The following is a 25,591-nucleotide window of genomic DNA, read 5'->3' as shown; positions in this document are numbered from 1 at the left end:
CGGTCTTTCTTGGTGCAACGTCAATGTGGGAAGACTTTAATTTTCTCTCTACTGATTTCCTCTGTCTTCATTCTTGTCTTCTCACAGGGATGTTCTGCCTCCCCCATCATGGGCCATGGACTCATGAGTCCAGGTTTGAAACCCAGCTTTGCCCTTTCAGTCACAGAACTTAAGCTCCTGAGTCTGTTTCTCCACAAGATGGAGTAAATAATTGATATCACATAGGTTCTTATGAGAATTAAGGTGGGATAAAGTAAGTGTGAAGGGTAGAGTGGGGGTCCCAGTCCATGTGGACATACAATAATGGTGTTATCTGTGTAGCCCATATCTCTGGTGACAGACTATTCACTTCTGTACCTGCTGCTTTCCACCTGCCTCATCCTCATCCAATCCTGCTCTGTCTTGATGACCTAATTTTGTCATATACCTGCCTAACCCAGTTGGGTTCAGCCTTGCTGGGGGGAAGGGAAGTTCATAGCCTCATGCTGAAGCCATATCTGGCATAACACAGCATGGACTCTTCATTATACTAGTGTGTTTATTTGCCCAGTGACCTCTAGGCATATTAAGGACAGGGACTGTTTTGTCTGTCCTTGCACACATTTTATTATTCATTCACTCAGCTCATTTGCTTAACAAATCATCTTTGACTACCTACTCTATTTTATAGGCCTTGGGTATAGCAAGAAACAAGACTAGCAAAGTCCTTACCCTCATGGAGTTTATAGTCTAGTGGGAAGGTTAATCATTTTGCCATGAATGTCAAATTCCAACACACATAGAATCTGACTTACATGCTTGCCTCATAGAAGTTTGCAAGTTAAATAAGTAGAGAAACATCTTGAACAAATAAATGGCACTGTCCTTAGATGTGAAGAACCAACCCTAGTAACTGGGTTTGTGAGTGTGAAAGGCAGGAGCTACCTGAGGATCAGATTTCGTAGAGATCCTGGTTCCCCATTCTCACCTCCAGAGCCTACTCCTAATTCAAGATCCCAACTTGCAGGGCCTAAAAATCTTTGCCATTAATAAGCATCCTGGGGCATTCTTATGTCATTAAAGTTTGGAAACCACTGCCCTTTAGTAATGTAATCTCCACTAAAAAAAGAAAAAGTAACTCTTAATGGACTGAAGAATCTTTAGCTTTACCTCAATAACCTCTGGAAAAATGCCTTTGGCCAGGTAGGTGTGAGTGGGAAGGTAGCTTTGAGGTTTTCCCAGTTTACCATTTGTTAAATTGCCTGCTTGTTGCTGGACCAGGGAAGTCAGTGAGTTGTTAGCTATTTCTGTAGCACAAATATTCTGCATTCTGGCTGCACAGAGTCTGGCAGGCTTCTCCTGAAGGCCCAAGCACGAACCACATGCCTTTGCTTAAAGTTGGCACATCTGTGGACTGATGGCTCTGGAACCCAGAGGCTTTGATTTCAATCCCAGACCTGCTACTTTGTACCAGTGACACTTGGATCACATAAACTTCTTTTCTGTACCTCACTTTCCTTACCTGTGAAAGGGAAGTGTAGCTTGATGTACTAGTGGGGGGGTGGCTGTGAGGATTGGATGGAATCATAGCAGTGACTCAATGATCAGAAGCCATCAGAGGAGACAAGCACCAACACTGATGTGAGGGATGAACTTCAGGGAAGGCCCTTTGCTGTGTGTGGTTAGGGTCACTGGGCTGAAACCCTCCCAGGATTTCCAGCCTCTGCAAAAAAGGTAATGTCCTACCTCCGAACATCTGCTTTTTTCACAAAGGGCTCTACTTCAATAAGCATTTGTGATTTTATTTTTTATAGAAACTTGGAAGGATTTGTTCTAATTTTCAATATAAAACACTCCTGGAAATTAGACCATTTTTATTCTGCTGGATTTTAATATGGTCTGGCTTAAAAAACAACACAGAAATAGGTGGTGATGATGTCTGTCCAACAATATGACAGTCATGAATATACTTAATGCCACAGAATCATAACAGAGCTGAAGTATCTATTAAAGGTCTAGTAACTCCAATTAAAGAAGAAAAAAAGGAAGAAAATGCTCACTAATTGTTTACAGGCTCTGCCAGCATCACTGTAGCTAATGGAGACCTGATTTGTTTATAGAGTACTGGAGTGATATTCAAAAGGATAAGCTTTGTATATTCAAAAGGACTCACTGTGACAGACTGATTATGTTGCTGAAGTTACTACTTAAAGCTACAGGAACTTCCAAGAAAGATTCTGAAGAATGCCTGCTTGAAGAGAAGTTAAATATCACAATGTTGCCCACGTTACCCAGCTTCTGGGTTATTTTGGGGGGGCTGAGTGGCTTAAGGAGGTGGAGGGGAAGTAGACTTCACCCACTGGCACACTTTATTAGACTGAATTTTTTATTTTTATTATTTATTAGACTGAATATTAATCTCTCTAAAGATGGAAAGGAATTTAAAAATCACATTCTTATTTGATCTAGCAATTGTCCACTGAATCCCTTTGTGCTTTATGTACAGTTGGGTAGAGCTTGGAGTATGCACATAAACACAGTAAGCAAAATAGACCTTCTGTAGGTAGCTTATAGCCTAGTAGGGAAGACAGACCTTAATCAAGTAGCCACAGACATGTATTCAGTTACACAATGTGGTGATGTCTCGAGAGGAAACTACAGGTGCTGTTAGATTAAGAGGGTGGAATTTAATCGGAGAAGGTCAGAGATGGCTGGGATCTCAGGTGAGGGGCTTTTTCTGGACAAGAAGCCACATGTGCGTGAAAGAAGGCCAGCAAAGGGTGGGTATTTTCTGAATGAGAAGACTGAAGAAAATGCGTAACTTCTGACTTTTGCAGACCCAGGGTAAGAAGTAGTTTTTCTCTTGCTTTCCATATTCAGGGAGCCTTGCCCAGCAGCCTGGACCTGTGACATTTGCACAGATAAAATGATTTCCATCCTAAAGCAAACTTCCTAAATGTGTAAACAGAAGTTTCAGACAATTAAGTTTCATCTGCCCTGCAAGCAGCAAGTGATTCCAGTTTCTTGTTCTGCCTTTCTTCTGTGTGGCCTCCAGGCCATGAGCTCAAGGCCTGTTGCCACCCACATCTTCAGATCTTTACCAAGTTCTGGTGTCTTCAAGCAAAGTCTTTTCTACTGCTTCTTTTTCTTTTTGCTCCTCAAAAAGCTAGTGAAGATTAATTATGAGTGCTAAAATGACGTGCATGATGAAAAACTAGCTTAGGACAAAGCTGTATGAATAGTCAAATTATAACTATATAAAAGTCACCATGCATTTAGAAAAGACTGGAGGAAGTAAAATAACAGCTACATCTAACTGGTAGATTCCTCTTTTTTCTTCATTTTCTAGATTACTTCTATACTAATAAAGTGCAAAGCAATGTTGAAATAATATTAAAGGAATGTTAGGTGTTTTCTCACCATCTAAATCTTTGAATTCTCATTAATGTAAAGGACTTATTAAGAGGTGCTTTTAGAAATGTTAAATATGATCTGCAGAGGAACACTGGATGAGAGTGATGGCATGACAAGGCACAGCATTTCTTTTCTTTTTTTTTTTTTTAAAGATTTATTTATTTATTCATACAGAACTGGGGTACAGGCCAGAGATGCGGAGGGTAAGAGGATTCACCAGAGACAGAGCGGGGAGCAGAACAGGCAGATGGACGAAGTACACTGCTGAGGGGAGCAGTGGGCGGGTCAGGAGAGGTCTGCCTGGACATGTGGTCTCCTCCGGGGCAGGCGGGGATCGAACTCATGCGGAAGTGGCTTAAGCTTCTTTTTGCAGTGCATTAACTTGCTGCACCACCAGGGAGGGCCCAGCATTTCTTAAAGTGTTGTTCAGGAGAGCAGACAGAATTTGGTGGGCACAGTGTCCTGGCTCCAACAGCAGGAAGCAGGCTCTCAGACTTCTCTGATACTCACTACTGCATGGATCCATGAGCCCAGGAGGGGGAGAAAGCACATAGCATTTCCCAAACTTCTGAGGTTTATTTACTCAGATCTTCGTGACCTGAGTACTTTCTGGATCATGCATAAGAAATGCTGGTGTGATCAAAGAGAACAAAAGGTGGGAGCTACGTGGACTTGAGATGGATCTGCTAGGGCATTAACTGTCGTTGCCACTAGGCAAGTCCTTGGGCTGTCTGGCACAGTCACTCATCTGTAAAATGTGATTTAGGTTAGATGAATGAACTTTCAGCTCTAAAGTGGGGAAGCTGTGAAAAATGAGGGAATTTACTGACAGTTTGAACAAAAGAAAGCAAACTTCCCAAATGTATAAACAGAATTTTCAGACTGTTAAGCTTTATCCTCCCTGCAAGCAGCAAGGGATGCCAATTTCGTATTCTGCCAACCAGTGTAGAAGATAAAAGATAGCAGAATTCCTACAGCACACGTTTTTGCTGTACACACATGAAATGTCCTCAATGCCTGTTAAAAGTACACTCGATCCCCTTTTCAAACTTTTGCACATGGAATGTAGTGATAGTTTTCACTTATCGGCCACCTCACTGTGCAAGGCCTTGGAGAAACAGACTGATAGAGGCAAAGCTGGTTCCTTTGCTCTGCTAGAAGTGTGACATTCATGTCAACAAAGTCAGTCAATGGAATGTCCTGATTCCAGAAAACACTGCTTGTTGCTTAGCTTTTATCATAAGCCGTTGTGACTGGAACATTTTTCTGGCAGTAAGAATTCAGGGGCCCTGCTAGGAAGCAACAGAATTTTCTGTTGGGTAACCCTTGAGCCTCTTTCTCTACCCTGAGAGGTTTCACCTAGGTTCAAAGGCCTTGGACGCTAGTCAGGTACTTCCCTGCCCGTAAAAGTAATCACCTAAGCCAATTCTTGATTTCATCTCATTGCAAGTCTAACTACAAAGGAGTTGGGCCAGCTTGCTTCCTTGCCATCCCAAAGCAAGTAGACAGGTCCTTTCCTTAATAGGGCAAAAGCGAATCATGCGGAATCCTACTGTGGTGTAGGAACAGAACAAAACAGGGTGGAGGTTGTAGAGGGTCAAAGGTCTGCACCATGCCCATGCTCCCTGTGTATGCTGAAATGGAACAGGGCCCCCACCTCAGTAGGCTTGACTCTTAGCCATTCCCAGTGGTTCTTTCCCTGGAAGTTCTTAGATTCTAACCAGGTGATAAGACAACACGAGGGACTATAGACATAGATAAAACAATAGCATTATCAAATGGCAGGCCACGCTTTTAAGTTCCACAGCTGAAATGAGCTGCAAAATGTGGAGAGTAGTTGGCTCACATGTTAGCATTATCTGCTGTTTCTCTTCCTTTGGCTTTCTTGTTTGCTTTCCTCCATCTTTCCCCTCCAGTATAGGGATGGTAAACAAGTCCAGGTGCTTCTCTGCCTCCGCAAGAGCCATGACAGACATTATTCAGTCAAGGCATCTTCCCCCCTCTAATTTAAACCAGGGAAGTAACCACAGATGAGTAACAACTGATCAAGTTGGGCATTTTTCATTTGCCTTCTGGGTAAATACCCTGACTAAATGGGAGCACTTGTCCACAAAATGACATATACAAAGATGTTTCTGGAAACTATTCTGTATAACCATGGAGTAAACAAACTCCTGATGTTATAGTCTTAATGTCTTCTATAGATACTGTGTGGAGAGTGAAAGAAGTTAGAACCAAGGCAGACACCCTGTGTCAGTCCATTATTGCAGTTCAGAAACAGGCAGACTCACCTATGTGACAACAGGGAAGGCTTGATTACCCATGGGAGAAATGACAGAGAGGGACACCACAAAGCCTCTTGGCACTAGAAAAAGTATCTGTGTCTTGAGCTTGGTGGTAGTTTTCAAAAGATTTTTCTTTTAGTTTTTTTTTTTTTTTTTGGTTACATTTTTGCTCTTCGATGTGAACACACGTTGCAGCCACCCTCCACCAAACCTCCTGTGCCAGTTCCCCCTCTGCCTCTGTAGGGAAAATGAAGATCACCCAGGCTTTTGTGCCCTTGGCCTCTGTGGCTGTCACCTTGACTACAAGGAGGCACTTGGGAACGTGGGTTTCCATGGACTCAGAGCCCACATGCCCAATGGTGGACACCTGGAACATGATGTGGGCATTTGAAGGTGGGCACACCTGAGCCAGGAGGCTGAGCACATAAGGGCAGTGCTGCAGGGGGCTGTGTGGTAGAGGGCAGTGGAGAGTGGTGGACAGCAGTGGAGAGACCACCAGAGACCAGTGAGAGTAAAGACTGACCAGTGGCTGGGAGGCCTGCCAACCTCCTGGCCCCCGGACCCCTGTCTGCCTTGCAGCTGGTTGCCACTCTACAGTTGGTGTAGAATATCACTAAAAGCCTGAAAAAGCCCCTGAGGGTTCCAGAACTCCTTCACCCTCTGCCCACATCCAGAGAGAACCTGCCCTGTGCCTTCCTGGCACAACAGCCTCCTCCCCCATCACCCTCTTCCGCCCTTTCCACTGTTAGTGATTTATATAAATATGCAAAACTGCATTGAGCAGCACACCTAAGATTTGCACACCTCGCTATATTCCACACTCATTAAAACTCTTTAAACAGCGGTGCCTTTTTGAAAACTCTTGCCTCGCCCTCACTTCTGTTTCACTACCTAAGAAGCTTAAAGTATTGAGTCCTATTTTGATGCAAACCCGGTTCTGTCATTGATTAGCTGTGTATCTTGGGTAAATTACTTAACCTCTTTGTACTTTATTTTCTCACTTCTATAGAGGGAATGAAAACGGTTCTTGCTTTCCAGCACTGTTCTGACGGTTATGTCAGATAATTCATACATCACCTGCTTGGTACATCTCGTGTACTCAGAAATGCGAGGTGGGGCCTTGTCCTCCCATTCTCTGATGATCTAGGTCTTCCTTGTTGTTGTGCAGCCATCCGAGGTTCATGGTTGATTCAGACAAATGGAAAGAGAAGTTTGGGGCCTTGCGTATCTCCAACATGCCTTTAGTGCTGAACCAGGGACTGGACTCAGAGACAGACCAGAAGGCAAGGGCGGGCAGGCAACGAGCCCCTCAGTGCTAGCCAGGCTTGGAGCAGGTTGGCTATGATCCAGGCAGAGGGCAAAGGAGGGTCCCGAGACCTCGGTGGCTTTTAATAATCTTTCTACACAGGCTGGGGGCCAGGAAGCTGGCAGCCCTCCCGGCCTCCAACAAATCTTCACTCTTTCTGGACTCTCCAGCTTCCCTTGTGATCTCTCCGCTGGCCTCTATGCCCTAGCTGCTTGGCCTTCCTCCCTGACACGGGCGCTGCTGCCGCGCTCTGTCCTCTGCTGGGCCCTCTGTGACGCTGCCGTTTCATGCTCGGGTGTGCCCACTCGTGCACACCCACACCACACGCCAGGTGTTGCCATCAGGCACGCGTGTAAGACCACAGCTGACAGCAGGAGGGCAAACAAACCCGATCATTTCTGTTTACCCTACAGCCGCCTGGCCCCACCGACTCTGTGCTTGCTCTCTGGCTTCTCTCCTCTCCCCTTCCATGTCTCATAATGATCTCTGGGCCCCAGTGTTCATAATCGTAGGTGTATTTGCCCTGTGCGCCTGCTCCCAAGAGCCTTTGGCAGTAAAACGTGATCACATGGGGGCAACGAATAGGAGGGAGATCAGGTCTTAGAGACTAGTGGTGGGAGGTGGAGAAAAGCCTGACCCCTTTCCTTACACTCTGAGAGCCCAAAACTTGACATTCAAGTACAGAGGTCTAAAATGTATTAAATATGATTTACAATTATAGTTATGACTTAAAAGGAAGCACATGGTATATTAATATCACCTGGAAAGGGAGACCCTCTATTTCTAAAACACAAAGAACACTGTGAACTAATGTTACCCCAGTAAGATAAAAAAAATAAATAAATAAAAGCACACTGAGTATTTTCCATGTTTGTCTTCTAAAGCTCAGACCACACACCAGACTGAGTAAGTCACATACCTGGGGGGAGCCACACAAGGGTCAGTGCCCTTTGAAGCTCTCGGGTGACTCCTTTATGATGCTGATGCTCATGTAAGTTTGGAAACTACTGGGTCAGTGACAGCTGTCCCCTCCTCATTGTGTCAGCTGCTTCAGCATATGGTTCTGAATCTTGACTGCACAACTGCAGTCGCCTGAGAAGCTTCTAAGTGGAACTGGTGCTCAGGCCCCACTTGGGTGAGGTCCGAGTGTTTCTAATGTGTGCCCAGCACTGACAGCCACTGTTCTAGAACTCTTCTCAAGGTAATGAATCGGTGATGGGGCAACTCCAGGCATGTTCCCTTCCACCCTGCCCTCCATGTTCCTCTTGAATTAAAATACTTTCTCCTTTTGTTGTCTTCAGCTAGATATGGAGAATCATAATTTAATGCTGATAAGCTGTGGTTTGTTTTGCCCTCAGTATGGGATTGTGCTGGATGCAGGCTCTTCTCACACAAGTCTGTACATCTATTCATGGCCAGCGGAAAAGGAGAATAACACAGGGGTGGTACATCAGATAGATGAATGCAGAGTAAAAGGTAAGTTGAAAAAGGAAAGGGAGGAGATAGCGGGGTAAGAGAAAGTGGAAGGTGGATGGCAAGTGGAACATATGAGAAAAAGTCAAGTGAAAACCAGCAGAGCCTGTATTACTGTTTAATCATTATATAAAAAAAATCATACTCAGTCCTTAACATTCAGTCCTTGAAGAATAAGCAAACTAAAAATAAGTGGTTGCTGCCATCAATAGGGCACTGAAAATACATTATTTGATCTTCAATCTCCTTTTGAGATATGTGTTGTTTCCTTATTTAAGCAAAAGGATACTGAGGTTGAGATAATTTATGCCACTTGTTTTAAATTTGCTTGAACTAGTAAATGATGGAATTAGGGTTCAAATGGATATTTGCTCAATTTCAAACCCATGTTAGCCAGTGGTTCTCAAATTTCAATCTGCTTGTAAACTATTTGGGAGGTTTGTTAAAGCACAAATACTAGGCCCCATCCTCAGAGTTTTTGATCCAGTAGGCCTGAGCGAAGCCCCAGAATTTGTGTTTTGAGTGAGTTCTCTGGTCATACTGATGCTGCTGGTCCGGAGAATTGCTTAATTATTGTACTCTTGAAAAAATTTTTTGTAAGCTTCTGTGTAGACATGAGGGGGTGGGTCATAGCATAAACTCTTGTGTTTCTTTAAACTTATTTTACAGAGAAGGAAACAAAAACCTGGAAAACTAGTGACTTGTAAGTAGCGTCAGAATGAGAACAAGAATCTGTCTCCTTAATCTAGGCTTCCTGCTACATAGAATCATTGTACTGTACATTGATCTTTTTCTTAGCTTGTTACCTTTATTTTTAAAAATTTAATACATTTTCCTAATAAGATTTACTTACTTTCGTACATCATTAATTTTTGGACAAGATTTGATTTCTCCTCTCCCATAGTTCTCCCACCACCACAACATCATAATTCATCGCCACCATCTGCTGTGCTCTTCCATCTTGTTTTGAACCTTCTTGCTCCGCTCCCCTAACTCTATGCTTCATATCTGTGGTCAGTTTGCAAGTTTTTTCTTTTTCCTGATCCTTTGGTTTCTCTATAGTCCACAGGTGATACCATCCAATAGCTTATTCCTTCTGACTTATTTAGATTAATCCCAGCTCCATTCATGTTGCTGCAAATGGCATGAGTTTCTTTTTAGATCACTGAGTAGTACTCCATTGATCCGTTCATCGGCTTGAAAACATTTAAGTTGTTTCTACATCTTGGTTATTGTAAATAAGTGCTGCAATAAATAAAGGGGTGCAGGTTTCCTTTAGAATTCATGTTTTTGTGGGTCGATCCTAGGAGTGGAATCAATGCAGTGGATCGATCATATGGTAGATCCATTTTTAGTGTTTTGAGGAACCTCCGCACAGCTTTTCACAATGTCTGGATCAGTTTCCTTTCCCACCAACAGAGTAAGGAGCTCCTTTTTTCCCACAGCCTTGCCAGCATTTGTTGTTTCCAGTTTTTTTTTTAATCTGGGTCATTCTCACAGGTGTAAGGTGGTATCTCAGTGTGATAAAAAAGTGATGTTGAAATTTTTTTCATATGCCTGTTTGGTCATTTGCATTTGGAGAAGTACCCTTTTAGCTCTTCTGCCCATTTTTTGATTGGGTTGTTTACTTTGTTTTTCTTGAGTTGTGCAAGTGCTTTGTATATTTTTGATAGCAGTCCCTTATCAGGAATATGATGTGCAAATATTTTCTCCGGCTCACTAGGGTGTCTCTTCATGTTGGCTGCTGTCTAGCTTCCTGGACATAAACTCTTTAGTTTAATGTAGTCCCATTGTTTATATTCTCCTTTGTTTTCCTTGCTTCTAGATATGAGTCCTCAAAGATTTTTCTGAAGTGTATGTCATAGAGTGTTTCACCTGTGTTTTCTATCTTATGGCTTCAAGTCTTACACTCAAATCTATTATCAATTTTGAGTTGATTTTGCGTGTGGTGTGAGATAGTCCAGTTGCATTCTTTTGCATGTGACTGTCTCGTATTCCCAGTACTATTTATTGAAGATGCTTTCCTTGTTCCAAGGTATATTCTTTGCTCCTTTGTCAAAGATTAATGACCATATATGTGTGGTTTTATTTCTGGGCTTTCAATTCAATTCCATTGGTTTGTGTGTATCTTTTTTTGTTACAATATTGTTATTATTATGGTTTTGTAGTATAATTTGAAGTCTGGGAATGTTCTTCCTTTGTTTTTCCTCTCTTTTCAGTCAATAGAGCTTTGGCTATTCCAGTTTTTGTTTTCTGTGATTCTGTATGAACTTCAACATTTGTTCCATTTCTTTGAAGAATGTCATTGAAACTTTTATTGGAATTGCACTGAATCTATAAATTGCTTTGGGTAGATCATGTTTATACTCCTGATCGATGGGCAGGAATATCTACATTTCTTTGTGTCTTCCATTTCTTCTAACACTGTTTTGTAGTTTTCCTTGTAGAGGCCTTTCACCTCCTTTCTTAGGCTTACTCCCAGGTATTTAATTTTCTGGGGTACAACTGTAAACGGGATGGTTTCTTAATTTCTTCCTCTTCAGATTGATTGCATGTAGGAAGGCTACTGATTTTTGTGTATTGGTTTGGTAATCTGCTACTTTACTAACTGGTTTATTGTTTTAATTAGTTTTTCTGTGGATATTTTTGGGTTTTATACACACACACACACACACGCACACTGTTTAGCTCCTTCTATTTCCTCCTTTCCAGCAGTCCATCATACACCAAATGTTATTACACTACACCATCATTTCTCTGTTCTTTATCTATCTTGGTCCTTAGAGCCAGGGATCCACTGTTTATTTTTTGTGATACAGATAACTTAGGCCCAGAAAATTATAGACTTTTAATTTGCTGGCCTGTGAAGGCCCCCACTTTACATAGTTTGTTGAGAAAGCAGTAAAGAGAAGTTTCCAAGAGAACAAGCCATTCTACCCAATAGTATCATGTCCTTTGACTTTGACTCCATCAATTTGAGCACCTCTTAAAGTTCAAATACCTCATTTTATTGGCTTTTATTTACTCCACTGCCTTCCATTTTTAGTGCTTTTTTCTTTTAAATCTAGAAGATAACTTTCCTTATGAAACTCATCCCGTGTGTGTGACCTTTAATGCAGTTAGTTCCCTCTCTCAAAAGCAAGATTTCTCTAGTCAAATATTTAGATAAAAGGTGAGTTAAAAGTTTCCAGTTCTTGAAAGGCTGGAGTTTTTGAATCAAAACAGACCATAATTTAGAGTTGATTTCCTCATTTTGGGTAAGTAAACAGACTGTTTAAAAATCCTGCAAATGATGTGGATAACATATTTGGATAATTATCTTTGAGTAAATCCCCATTATTAAAGCCCCAGTAGTGCAAGTTCTTATCCTAAAATGTGCTGACATTCTTAAGTATTGGCTTCAAAAAGCTCTGGGAATCTTTCTTGGCTCTAATCCTCTCCATAGCAACAATTAGTTTTGTTCTAAAACTGGAAAAACAATTTTACTAAGGAGGCAGGGAATCAGAATGGAAAAACCTCTGGTGAGGCAAGTACTGGAGGACGGAAGGAAATCTATTCCTGTTTCTTCGAACAAAGGAAGAAACACCTCTTCAGAAATTTTAGCTAGTTGGTAGCAATTCTTGTCTTTTCAGTAAAGCTAATGCGCCTAATGCTTATTTTAACTGACATCTTTTTCCTCTTAGGCCTTCTCAGAGTTAGCATTGTTAAGTTTAAGTTTGTGGGGTGGGGAGGCGGGGAACACCAAACAGCAGCTCTGTAGAGTAGTTACAAGATCCTTATTAAAATCTGAGCGAGCCTCTTAGGAACTTTTTGCAATTGGATGTGAAAATTGTGCCACCTGGTGGCAAACATTATTGAACGGTGGACAAACCCAGCCAGAGGTCTGAAAACAAGTCCCAACAAGGCGAGGTTCAGTGACTGTAATTGCCACCATTTATAACACACCTTACTGTTTTATAAGATTTTCATCTGCTGTGATATCTGTTCATAGGTCCTGGAATCTCATCCTATGCTTCAAAACTAAATGAAATTGACAAATCTCTGGAGGAATGTATGGAAAGAGCCAGAAGTGTGATTCCACAGTCCCAGCATGAAGAGACACCTGTTCACCTCGGAGCCACAGCAGGCATGCGGTTGCTCAGGTATAAGTTGGAGGCACACTTGGCCCTGTCCAGAACGGAAAGTCTTTCCCAGAGAAGGGAGTTACGGAGGCTGAACTGAAGGACGAGGAAAGGGCATTGCTGGCAGTCATGCATCAGCCACTCTTCTAAGGGCTGGGCGTACAGCAGTGGAAAAGACAGTGTCTCTGCCTTCCTGGAGCTTGTGCTCTAATAGATGTGCAAAAGGGACACTTTGAGAGACAAGGGCTTGTTCAGGGGACTGTGCATAGTTCTGCATAAGCAGTAAAATAATAAAAATAGCAGCTGTTTAAATTATTTTTGTATCTGTTGAGCCCTTGCTTAGTAGAATGCTTCAATTTAATCATCACTCCTCTATGAAGTAGGTGGTATTATTAACTACTATTAACCAGATAAAGCTATGGCTTATAAATATTAAACAACTCATCCAGCCACACATGTGCTAAGTGATAGAGCCAGGATTCTGAGTGAGCTCTGAGAAGGCAGGGTCCAGAACACACAATGGTCTAGTGTGGTGGGCCACACTAGGGAGTTTGGATTTTCTCTGGGAGATAATAAAAGTCATTCAAGGATGTCATTAAAGAACGTTACACAACGCTAACACTCATAAAGGAGATGGATTGGAGGGGAGGAAAAACAAGGGGAAGAGGCCTGTTGCTCAGGTGTAGAAGCCATTCAGAGGAGAGGCTCTCACGCTGCAGAGCCTGCCCCAGGGAGAGCTGTATCACACACGCTCGTTGTGACGACCTGGAAGATTTTCACCATACTGTAAATCAGTGTTATCTCAAAACAAACAAACAAACAAAAAAGATCTTAGGCCAAGAACTGAGCGAGGAAGGCTTTTTCCCAGTCTGGCACCAACTGGGTCTCTTTCCTGGGATATTTACCATTGGAGTTCTAATTTCAAACCTCAAGCAGAGTCTGGCCATGTAACCAGTCAGGAACCATCATCAGTGGCTAACATGCTACAGCTCTGCTTTAGGTGTTATATGGTGAAACAATACCCAGCTATCGCCACAGTAATCAATGTTACTTTGATGACTTTCTCTGGAGCTGGGGAAACAATATAAGTAGTATTTGAGGAAGACTGACCTATGGAGGAGTTGGAAGGACTTGGACTGTGGGAAGAAGCTGCCAAGCAACTTGGTGTGCCTCCCCCAAAGGAGGACTCCTTGCACAGCCATGCGTGGCCCCCTCGACCTCCTCATTCCAGCGTTACGGTTCACTACCTAGAAGAACTGACAGGAAGCCCTGGCTGAAATGGCTCGTCATAGTTTTTAAAATAAAACTGGTAACTCCAACTCTTCTTTTGTGCAGAATGAAAGATAAGTGGATGTCAAACAGGGTCATGGATACAGTGATAAATAGCCTCAACAAGTACCCCTTTGACTTCCAGGGCGCCAAAATCATCTCTGGCAGAGATGAAGGTGCCTTTGGCTGGGTTACTATCAACTATATGCTGGGAAAATTCACTCAGGTGAGTATCTCACAAGATCCCTGCGGGTGGCTCCCTGGGTGTGTGCTGAGACAGTACTTGGGTCACTAGTCAGTACAAATGATGGATAAATGAACAAATTAATTTGCCCCACATTTGCTAGGTTGACCAGAAATATAATTATCTTGTAAGAGTTTTTACAGCATGAGAATAAGGATGTTATATCTCCACTTTAGGAGAAGGCATAGAGAAAATGAAAAATTTATCATTAAAAACAAGAATAGCTAATATTTTCTGAGTGCTATGTCTTATATTATGTTAAGTCCTTTCCTTACTGCCTGACTTCATCTTCAAAACAACCATATGAGGTATTCCTCTCATTTTATAGCTCCAAATTGATGCCCACAGAAGGTCATTATGTTGTTCAATAGTCACACAACTAATAAGCAAAAGAATTTGAACTTGAGTTCTTCTGGCCATAGATCCCTCTAGTTTGTAAACACTGGATGTGTGTTTGTGTATTATTGGAGTCTGAATGATGTCTTTGGAGCTCCTCATTTCTTGCTGCTGATTGATAGAGACTCAGGAACCCTGGTGAGCTCTGTGTCACCCTTATGCCCCTGCTCTCGCCTTAGGAAGTTCCTGAGTCCAATCAGTAGTATGAAAAGTGTTCTGGCACTCTTACCACTTGTGTCTGTATTCTCTTTTAGACATTGAGTTGGTTCAACCTGAATCTAAAGGGAAACACTATTCCTACAACTTATGGAGCCTTGGACCTTGGGGGAGCCTCTACACAAATAACTTTTGTGCATAACCAGCCATTTGAACTACCTGCAGAAAACCGTGTGCACTTCCAACTCTATGGCAAAACGTATATTTTATTTACACACAGTTTCTTGTGTTATGGGAAGGACCAAGCACTCTTGAAGAAACTGTCCTTTGATGCTAAGGCAAGTATAACTCAATACGGATCTGTTCTCCCCACATCTGGGCTACCAGCCCTCACATTCTGTTGTTTTCTCATTCTACTTCAGTAATTGATCTGAGCTTCATTACTACCCCAAACCTTTTCAGGCAGAATATCGAAGTACCTCTGGACAACCCTTACTAGTAGAGTCATCCCTTCTTTTTTTTTTTTTAGCTTAGACAAAGCAATGCATATTTAATAGAAAAGGTCCAAACTGAAGCAGTGGAGATTTAGAATGAACATAATCAGTGTCTTTGTTTTTAAAGATGTATTTATTTATGCTTACAGAACTGGGGTACAGGTCAGAGTTGTGGCGGGTGAGAGGATTCACCAGAGACAGAGTGGGGAGCAGAAAAAGCAGATATACTGAAACACATTGCCTAGGGGAGCAACGGTGGGTCAGGAGAGGTTTGCCATGCCATGTGGGTCAGCTCCCTGGCCGGGGATCGAACTTGAGCTGCAGTAGCTTCGGAGAACTTCATAATGCAGCTCTTTAACTCATTGCACCTCCATGGAGAGCCCATAAACAGTATCTTTTAGTAGGTGCTTTGAGCATGATGTGGTTTAAGAAGACAGCTCTGTTTTTGGCAAGTACCACATCTGAGATGACATCTGAATAATTATTATATTTAGTCTCAATACATTTTCAAAGGAAATGGATTACATCCTAGCTACACATTTGTAAATAGCAAGCATCATTTTTGTTGTTATCTCCTATAATATGTCTGTCTTATGAAAGCATTCTCTTCCAGAGATTGCCTCCTGTCTTTGTTTACCTCATTGTCTCCAAGGATGTGACTCAGTTCCATAGTGACTAACTTCTCACACTTTTGGGGTTGACAATGAAAATCCATTCTAGAGTATTGTTGATGTGTATATGTATATGTGTGTGAGTGATTAATAAGGCATTTACCACTGTCTAATTTCCAGTTCCTACAAATTGCAGAAACAGGGTTGCTAGAAACAACTTGGAGAGGAGACAAAAACACAGAATATGTCAATCACCACTTCCAGTCTTGCCTTTAGGCGCTTTAAGCATTTTGAAAGGGAGAAAAATTAAACACACTCAAAATCACTCAAGTGCCATGCAAACTCAGAACAAGGATGTCACATCTGTCTGTTCCCCATCTCCATTAAAAGGACAGCCAGGTCTCTGCTCACTTCCAAAGTCCTCTTTCTTGTTCTCAGAAGCACATTCACAGAATGACCATCCCAAGAGAGGGCCTGTTGAGCGACGCCTACTGAGCGCCAAGGCTCCATTGAGCCTCTGTTCACAGGAGTCCCTTCTCTTGTTTGGGTTATGAATCATTTTGATAATCCTGACTTAAATGATGTAAGGAACTATTAGCTCTCGGAGCATCTGATATTTTTATTTGAAGATAGCAAGGGGGATTGATTCCTGAAGAACTAACTCTAGTTCAACATTGTGAGAGCCTTGATAGTTTTCCTTGTGAATCTGCTTCTGACCTTTGTGATAAGTACTAAGCATTCAGGGACATTCCAAACTCATGGAATTGCTGGGTCCAGCTTTAACTATATTCATTTTTTATAAATAGTGCAAGTTCATTTACATCTGATATCAATTCTAGCTCACCTTATATAAACCAGAGGCTTCCCAAAAGTGTATTAATAAGGGGGTTGGAAGGCAGGGGGATATACTACAAACAATGCTTAGTGCTGGAGAATCATACATTTCTCCATAAGAATGAACTCATATGTGCTTTTGTAACCAAAACATTCACAAATGATGTCTTCAAATAATTTTTCCATTCAGAAATCAAGAGGACTCCTCAAGGACCCATGTTTTCACCCTGGATATAAGAGGGTAATGGCACTAATGGAATTTTTTGAGAGCCCCTGCACTGAGAGAGTGAGGTTACTTGGAAAGGACTTTCTTGAAATACGTGGCACTGGAAACTATCAACTTTGCAAGAAAAACATAGAAAATCGACTCTTCAGGAACAGTACCTGCATTTACACCCAGTGTGCCTTCAATGGGACTTTCTTACCACCAATCAAAGGACATTTTGGGGTAAGTTGAGAAATGATAAAGACATTGGTTAGGATGACTTTGGATGTGTTACAGAGTACATGCCTACAAAGTGTGTAATAGGAATTATTTTTCTCTCATATGACAAAACACTGAGGCAGCAAATACAGGGTTAGGTCTTTGGCTTAATAATGTCAGGACTTGGGATCAGCTTTCCCATTACCCTCTTAGCCTTCTTAAGAATGCTGCTATAATGGCAGCTGCTAGTCTAAGATTATATCTACATAAGCAAAACCAAAGCAAGAAAAAAGGCAGTATCACATGCACATATATCTCCCCAATTTTGCAGAAGTGCCAACAAACATCTTTCAGATGCCACTAGGCAGACCTTGGTGAAATGTACATTTCTAAATTAATCTGTGATAAAAAGGAATGGGTTATTGTGGTTGGTTTAGATCATGAACAATCATTGCTCATCTCCCAGAATTGGGGATTCTGTCCTGGTCATTTTTGCTTCCCTCCTTGGGCAGGATCAGAAATCTGTAAGTCAGATGAAGGGGGTGGAGGGTTGGTTATTGCATAGGCACAGATTAGGGTCTGGCTTCTCAGAAGCAGTAGTAGGGGGAAAAGCAGTGGTTATATGTCTCAGCTGGTGGTTTTCCTCTATAAAGATATTTAGAAAAGAAAGCCCCAAAGAAACCTAAAAGATACCTTCATTTTCATTACACTTTGAAGAATATATTTGAATAGAGGTAAAAGATTTTCCCCTTGATCTACTCATTATTCACATTTCATATTCCAGTCCTGGAGATAAAGTTTTTTTTTTTTAAGATTTATTTATTTATTCACACAGAACTGGGGTACAGGCCAGAGATGCAGAGGGTGAGAGGATTCACCAGAGACAGAGCGGGGAGCAGAACAGGCAGATCGATGAAGTACACTGCTGAGGGGAGCAGCGGGCAGGTCAGGAGAGGTCTGCCACGCCATGTGGTCACCTCCGGGGCAGGCGGGGATCGAATTCATGTGGAAGTGGCTTAGGCTTCTTAGTGCTGTGCTTTAACCCGCTGCGCCACCAGGGAGGGCCTTATTTTTATTAAAATATATATATATATATTTACTCATACAGACCTGGGGTACAGGCCAGAGGTGCAGGGGTGGTGAAGCATTCACCAGAGACAGAGTGGGGAGCAGAACAGGCCGACTGACGAAGTACACTGTTGAGGGGAGCAGTAGGTGGGTCAGCAGAGGTCTGCTGCACCCTGTAGTCACCTCCGGGGCAGGGATCAAACTGGCACTGAAGCAGCTTGCAGTGCTGTGCTTTACACCGCTGTGCCACCAGGGAGGGCCGAGATAAAGTATTCTTATAATGATAGTTATATTATTATAAAATGACCAATAAACAATTATTGACTATGCCATATATATTAATAAGTATTAAGCATTCAGGGACATTCCAAACTTCTTTTATTTACACACACACACACATATACATATATATACACACACATATATATATTAGTTATATATATGCTTATATATATATATAAGACATAATCACTCAAAATAGCATTCAGAGACACAGGGCTTTGGTCTGCCTTCACACTCCTCCCATTTTCAGAAAGCAGATCAACATGTGAAGAAGCAGGATCAACTCCTTCTGGGACTCTTGCAGGAAAAAGATCCTGCATAGTCCTATCACAGATAAAGCTCCTTTAGATTTTGTATAATCACTACAAAATTAATGATATGAGTTCCTTATTCCCTTGGTCTCTGGAAAAACAGTATTGGGTGGTACTGTGGGCTCATTCACCTAAGCCATGACCAGACCACAGTTTCCTCCCCTTCAGGTCCACAGAATAGGACAATGACTGGCAGAGCTATACTTTGTTATCCGTTGATTCCAAACCCAAATTTAGAACAAACTAGAACCATACCTCACTCTTACGGCCCATAACGGGGCTGGCACTGGCTCTTCATCTTAGACATTGTTAGGTCAAGCTCCTAAACTAAGATTCAACTGTCAGAACTGCTAGGAAGTGTTGACTTGTTAACATTTCTGAAATCTTTACCTTCTAGGAAACCTGGCCCAATACTTGCCTTGAAGCTTGAGTAAACTGTTCCTAGTGGTGTGGGTGTGGGAATTTCTTGCCCTTGAATGTGAATCTTCCAAGGAAGTTTGGGAGAAGCAGAGCTGACAGAGTGGAGGAATCTTAGCGCCCTCTGTAGGCTGTAGGCTTTTCGGTTTTATCCTTACTGAAATTGCACTTGGCAGCCTTTTGAATCTCAGTTTGGCTGTCTCCTTAGATTAGCTCATTGCCTTCCTCTGAATCTGCTCTTTCTTCTCTGGTTGTAGCCTAAGGTCAGCACTGTACCTGTACTTAACTCCTGCATTGGCAGTTTTTAAGTTTCAGATTTTTTTTATTGTTTCATCTGTAATTTCTCCCTAATGTCTAAAGATTATTTGATTTTAATACGTTTTATTTGGTTTTATTTGGTTTTTAACATGCCTACCTCCCACAAGCAGTGGTGAAGTGATTAATGTTCAACAACCAGCAGTTTGGGGTTAAAGGGACCAACTTGTGGTATTTGGAATTATCATAGTATAAATATGCCCACCATGATCTGCTTTAAGCTATCAACATGATATCAGTTGACTCACAGCATCCTAAAAACTTAGCAGTAAGCTCCTGTAGTACTAAAGGGCCTGTGTTAGCACATCACTGCAGATAGCAAAAAGCTAACCTAACCTATCACCAGGTGGTCCCTTAAAAAGGTGAGTTCTCTCTCCTAACTGTCACCCTAGACTACATTCATGCAGGCAGTTCCCATTGCTAATTCCTGCATCTCAAAGTTTAACTACCTGCAGCACAAAAGGTAATCACATCCCCATCATTTCCAGGACCAGTCAACCTGGACATGCTCAAGTCACAGAAAATTTGCAGGAAGGGAACTTTTGCCACAATTGCATTCTGCACAAATGATCTGTTTCTTAGTTTACCAATAGAGTATTAAAAATTATTAGTATTTTTATCTTGTTTGGCTATACCATATCCTTGCTTGCTACAGAGTCCAATTTGTGGTCTTCTGGAGAGTGAGTCAGTATCACACTGTGTGTGTTGAACACAGTACAAGATTCTGCATTTTTCTCTTGTAGGCATTTTCAGCTTATTATTATGTGATGGACTTCTTAAACTTTACATCAGAAGAACTCCCCTCTGAGAATGAGGTGACTCAGATTATGAATACGTTCTGTGCTCTGCCTTGGGACAAGGTAAGTGAATAGAAGCAACAGATGTCATCATTGTCCTGAGCTCTTAACAGCTTTCTGGGTATGGTCTGTTCCTGAAGTTGTAATGATTTGACCAAGGTCCAGAAAACGTGTTAGAAAAGCCCAAGGATGCATAGCCAGGGTTGAGATTTCTGGCCTTCCTTGATAACTTGGCATACAATGGCTTAACCAAAAAAGACTTATTTTTCTAACCTAATAGGAAGTCTAGCAGTGGGCAGCTTGACTATCTCAGTCATTTTTTCCTCAGTTCTGGTGTTAACGTCTATTTCCTCAAAGGCACAAGAAATGACTTCAGGGGTCATATAGGTCTTCACAGAAGTAAAAGCCATCCCAGAGCTCCTTACAGTCGTTTTCCTATAACTTCATTGGCCAGGACTGACTGGGGATGCAGGGTGCAGGAGTCTGTGATTGGCTTAGAGCCTTAGGTCCCTCTGGAGCGGCTTCCTTGAACTCGATAGTCACTACTGCCCCTCCTCCCATCAGAGCTAAAAAAGCCAAACAAGGCTTTATTAGCAGGGAAGACAGGTAGTTCACAGAATCTGCCACACCATTTTGGTGAGTTTTCTCTATTATCGAAGTCAAGTGTATCTATGACTTAATCAATTTGAAGCACAATTTTTTTATTGTCTGAGGCACTGAATCATTCACAATCCATCCTACCTGATTGATGTTTTCAGAGAAAAGGAAGGTAGCCGGTCTACTCTGATTTAAAAAGACAGAAGATCTACAGATAGCACAACACAGCAGCTGCTTTAAGTGGACATTTGCAAAAGTGAATGGTGCTTTAATACTTAAGAAATGCAATTAATTATAAATGGTTGCTCTTCTCCTTGGCACTGACATAGGAGAGAAAGGTTGTGCAAAAGTTTGAAGGGTTGGTCTTCTCTCTAAGTATTCTGTCTGAAGGAGAGGTACTTGGGGGGTTTTGGAGACTGCTCAAATAGGCATCAGCACTTTCCAGTTTACAAAACACTCAGAGGGAACATTTTGCAGCAGGTGGTGGTCTGTGGAAGGAGATGAGGGTCTTGGAGTTGAGGACACTTGAGACCAAGCCTACATGTATATATGGCTTTTGTATATGACTTCGTTCAGAGTATAAATTCTGTCAGATTTTCTCTTCTTTCCCTCACCTACTTTATTTCATCAGATTAGTTTGGGAACACTTGTATGCAAGTCTTTAGGTCTGCTGAGGTAAGCCACATGAGACATTGCTCAGAGGCCCTGAAACTCAGAGACCTGAGTTTGGTAGAAATTAGGCAGCATTTGAGAAGGTGAAGGGTAGGTGTATTGGGGCAGAGGGATTTGCAGGGTGAGGTGATGTTGAGATGTGTGTGTGGCCCAAGTTCTACTTTTTCCAACTTCATTGTCCACCCACATGGATTGTCCACCCACATGGAAAGGACAGTTTGGCCACCTACCTGTTGTAGAACAACTCTTCTTTTCCTGCTTACCTCGTTAGTCAGAAGGACTGCTACTCCAGAATATCTTGACTTTGGGAATATCCCTTCTAGATACCTTTGGCAGAGATAAAATGAACAATTAAGAATATACTATGTCTTGAGAAGTGGGCTAGAAGCTCTACATATATTATGTTGAGCTTCCTGTCCCTGTCTTAGCAGGGAATGAAAGGAAACCCAAATCCTTGGGTCCCTGACTGGTGAAACTGGGAAAATGAGTGGAAAGGACATTCATGCTTGTCTTCTGGTAGGTAAATTGAAGGGCTGGTAAAGTCTTTTTACATCCAAAACATAAACAACTTTCAATCGGAAAACCTGGTCACCCAAGAGCTAGTTAGCCCAAGAGAACAATGCTTTGAAATTCTCAGTATACTCTGTCACAACATGCCAACTCATGCACTTTTAGCCTTTGGAGGGAAATGCCATATCCTGTCCACTGGGGGATAGTAAGGGAAAATGTGTGGGGAAGAGAAAACCTGATACTGCCCAGTGGGAATGCCCCCTGGAATGGAAAAGAGAGAGGAGAAAGGGGCAGACAGGTAATAGAGAAGGAAGTGGTTGGCCTGTTCCCCAAATTGGAGGGCACATATTATTGAGTCCACAAGTACTAACATGATCAGTACTGGACTGAGAACCAGATTGATCTCTTTGGCTTCTATATTATTGGCTACTACTGTAAATGATCCTCAGAAGATTAGACTGCACAACCAATGTATAGCTCTTCAGAAGAAGGAAGGGGAGAGTGTTGAAGTTTACAAGGGAACTGGGCCACATAGATCTGGTTCAGATAGGAGTCCTTTTGCTTGTTAATGTATGATTTTGGCCAAATTGCTGATCAACGCCAAGTCTCAGTTCTCGCATCTTGGAAATGGGCTAATGATTTCTACAACATAATTTTGTTATGTGCTAAGTGCTGAGCACTGAGCCCCAGGATATAAGACCAGCCATTCAGAACCTAGGCAACCTGTGGGGTTGCAGAAGTTTCAAATTGAGTTCAACTGGACTGGAATTTTGTGTTCCAAAATGGTTCCTCAACAGGCCTGTTGCAGTTGCATCCAATAGCAGAAGCGATCTTTCCACAATGGAAAAACAGAGTGCATTCACTAAAAGAAAGTGGCAGAGATCTGAAGAGGCAAAGTCAGCTGTTGCTACATCAAAATCTCAGGAAAATGTCACATGCAGAGTTGTTTATTGAAAAGTAATTCCTAGGATTGTGACACAAAGACAGGTTCCAAACACAGCCATTCATAGAATTCTGTCAGAGTAGGAGAAGGCAGTTTAGGTGTGGACTTAAGACTTCCAGAAATGGAGGCTGGCAGGAACCAAGTGAGAAATGGACCCCAGCCAGCAATTAACATTCAAAGATGAGCTATTCCTTGAAAGGGGAGAGAGATACAGGCAAAAGGTGGGTAGGCAGGTGTTGTTAACCCACCGAGGGGTGCGCTTACTGCTACGTGCAGGCGAGACTCAGAGAGTAGGAGACTCGGAGATGTGAGGGAATGAAGCAGGAGCCTGGAGTCTGAAGTCTGTCTATTAGGACCACCCATGGGTATATATAGGGTCTGTTCTTGCAGGTAAAAACAGGAAATGTGCCGGATATGCACAAAGGGCGAGGTGCATGTTTGTACCCGGCCTGGGGCTTCTTGTAGCTTCTACTTGAAACAAAGTAGTGGGCTGCAGCTATTTGCAGGACAGAGTGCACTGTGCTCTGCTGACTTGTTTGCTGGCCTTACTGGGGAGTGAGTGTGCTCACCCATCCACAACATTAACCAGGGCAGACAGGTGCACTTGAGGTCCTGCAGAGTTAGCCACAGGCAGGCAGCCCTCAGATCACATATTTATATAACACATGGCATACGACTTAGTAAATGATGTCTGCTTACAAATGTTAGTTCTTTCTCTGCCCAGGATGTCTAGGGGGAAGTGCCTGTTTCAAGTGCTGAGAGACAGGGCAGCAGACACAGCTGGGTTGAGGAGAGGTTCTGGCCTGTTGGCCTCTAATTGAGGGCTGGAGAGTGGCAGAGTCAGCTGTGGGTGTCTGGGCACATATTTGCAACAGCTTGGAGAGGTAAGCACGGGGTTGGCAGGCAGTCCTTAATATCTTCATTCAGCACTGGGTGAGTACAGACATATGAAGGACTTGAGAATACTACTATGCCTGACTCACATGCAAAAAAAAATAAGAAAGAGGTGAGGTAAGGACAACAGAGGGAAGGTGAAATGTTGGCACTTTAGCAGTCCCAAGCAAAATGCTTCCTAAGCTGTGTTCCAGAGCTGCAGTGCTCAGTGCATGCGTGACCACCAGTGTGTGCGTGACTACCTGTGGTGATAGTTCTGCAGTGAGGACTAATGAGCTCACAGGTGCTGCTGATGCTGCTGGCCCAGAGCTACACAGAGTGGAAAGCTCTTTACACTTTCCCCTTAAAGTGCTCTGAACTCAAGACTGCTCAGGTCATATAAAAATCTCTGATTAAACAAAGATTAATATATTCCTTTTTTGCAAGATTTTTCAGCTAACATGCTATTGTAATTGTGAAATTCAGGTTTCACAAAGTATGAAATGAATTAATCAACTAGACCACAAAAACCTTTGCCCTGGGTCATTTATTTATATAGAACCTTGTGGAGAAGTTCCCTGTATAGACCCTAAGCTAGAAGACCTGTGCCCATTGCCGGAATGCAGCGCCAGGCTCTCAGCCCACAGGAGCTGGGGCTTCCTCCGCCTAATCAGCAGTCATACTGTAAAAGAGGGTGTGCATTGTGCCTGTTACACGAATACAGTTCCTTCACTTCCAGGTGAAAGGAAGGTATAACAACACGAAAGAGAAGTACCTGAGTGAATACTGCTTTGCTGGTACATACATTTTTGTTCTCCTCAACAAGTTTCACTTCACAGAAGCCAACTGGAAGAACATTCACTTTGTGGACCAGGTAATTTGGGCCATTGTTTGGAGTCAGGTGGGGGTGACTGAGGCGGCACAGGGTGGGAGGGGTGGAAGTCCAACTGAGGGAAGGGTGGGCCTCATGTCCTGTTTTGCCTCCTTGTCTCGAGACAAACTGCAGCATGTGTCTGGTCCACCCAGGGTGCTGGCCAGCTAGCTCAGCCTTGCCTTTTTGCTCATGTAACAGTGATGACTACAATTCCTATGAAACAAGAACATGAGATACTAAGTGATACCACTGTATTTCAATAGCCACAGTTATTCTATGTGCTGCTTCAACATCTATGCTGAAGGCCCCTTCCATAGTAGGGAAGGGATTATCGTGGTGTCAGAAGAGGCAAAGGCCTTGCAGATGGTGGCTTTAGGGTAGACCCCTCTGAAAAGTCCACGTGGAATTGGGGATGAGGGGTTGTGAATGAGGGTTTTTGCTTAAAAAAGCAGACTCAGTTGGAGACATAAAAAAGCGTCGCCACCAGCAGGCTTTCTGTAGTGACAACTGCCGGCATCCAGTCACAGAGCAACATTGACATGGTTTGCACCTCTCTTGCGCAACTCATGCTTGATGAAAATGCCACTGAAAAACGGCAGTGTGTCTCTACCTTTTAATATAAAGTAATTTACCTGCTTATTGAATTTGGTGGTTTTAAGCAAAACAAAACCTTGAGTTAGAGGGATTTGAGGTTCCATTGCACTTTGCCCATACTGACTTTGCAAACTCAAGTACAAATCTTTTCTTGTTTTGATATTCCTGTCTTCTTTTCATTTCATCATGGTTTAGTTTATCTGCTTGAAGGATATGTCAGTATCACATATACCAACAATTTAAATGTTCTTTGCTATCCAGTGAATGATTCAAGTTTTCTAAACCTTAAATTAACTCTGGAGCCTTCCTTAACTATGCAGTCAGATAAGGCC

General features: G+C 42.5%; 1 protein-coding gene across 1 annotated transcript in view; it reads left to right on the top strand.

Annotated features, from left to right (window-relative positions):
- ENTPD1 (ectonucleoside triphosphate diphosphohydrolase 1) overlaps positions 1 to 25,591 on the top strand; it is a 70,427-nt gene that overhangs the window by 40,140 nt on the left and 4,696 nt on the right. The window contains exons 3-9 of the mRNA XM_004681030.2: positions 8,343 to 8,460; positions 12,449 to 12,599; positions 13,914 to 14,073; positions 14,742 to 14,981; positions 16,773 to 17,030; positions 20,143 to 20,259; positions 24,531 to 24,665. Coding sequence (XP_004681087.2) covers positions 8,343 to 8,460; positions 12,449 to 12,599; positions 13,914 to 14,073; positions 14,742 to 14,981; positions 16,773 to 17,030; positions 20,143 to 20,259; positions 24,531 to 24,665 — 1,179 coding nt within the window. The remainder of the gene's footprint in view (positions 1 to 8,342; positions 8,461 to 12,448; positions 12,600 to 13,913; positions 14,074 to 14,741; positions 14,982 to 16,772; positions 17,031 to 20,142; positions 20,260 to 24,530; positions 24,666 to 25,591) is intronic.

This window comes from Condylura cristata, unplaced genomic scaffold (assembly GCF_000260355.1).
Source record: "Condylura cristata isolate star-nosed mole 26May11 unplaced genomic scaffold, ConCri1.0 scaffold00011, whole genome shotgun sequence".
Classification (NCBI taxonomy): Eukaryota; Metazoa; Chordata; class Mammalia; order Eulipotyphla; family Talpidae; genus Condylura; species Condylura cristata.
The sequence above is the reverse complement of the archived record's forward strand: the minus strand, read 5'-3'. Positions and strand labels throughout refer to the sequence as shown.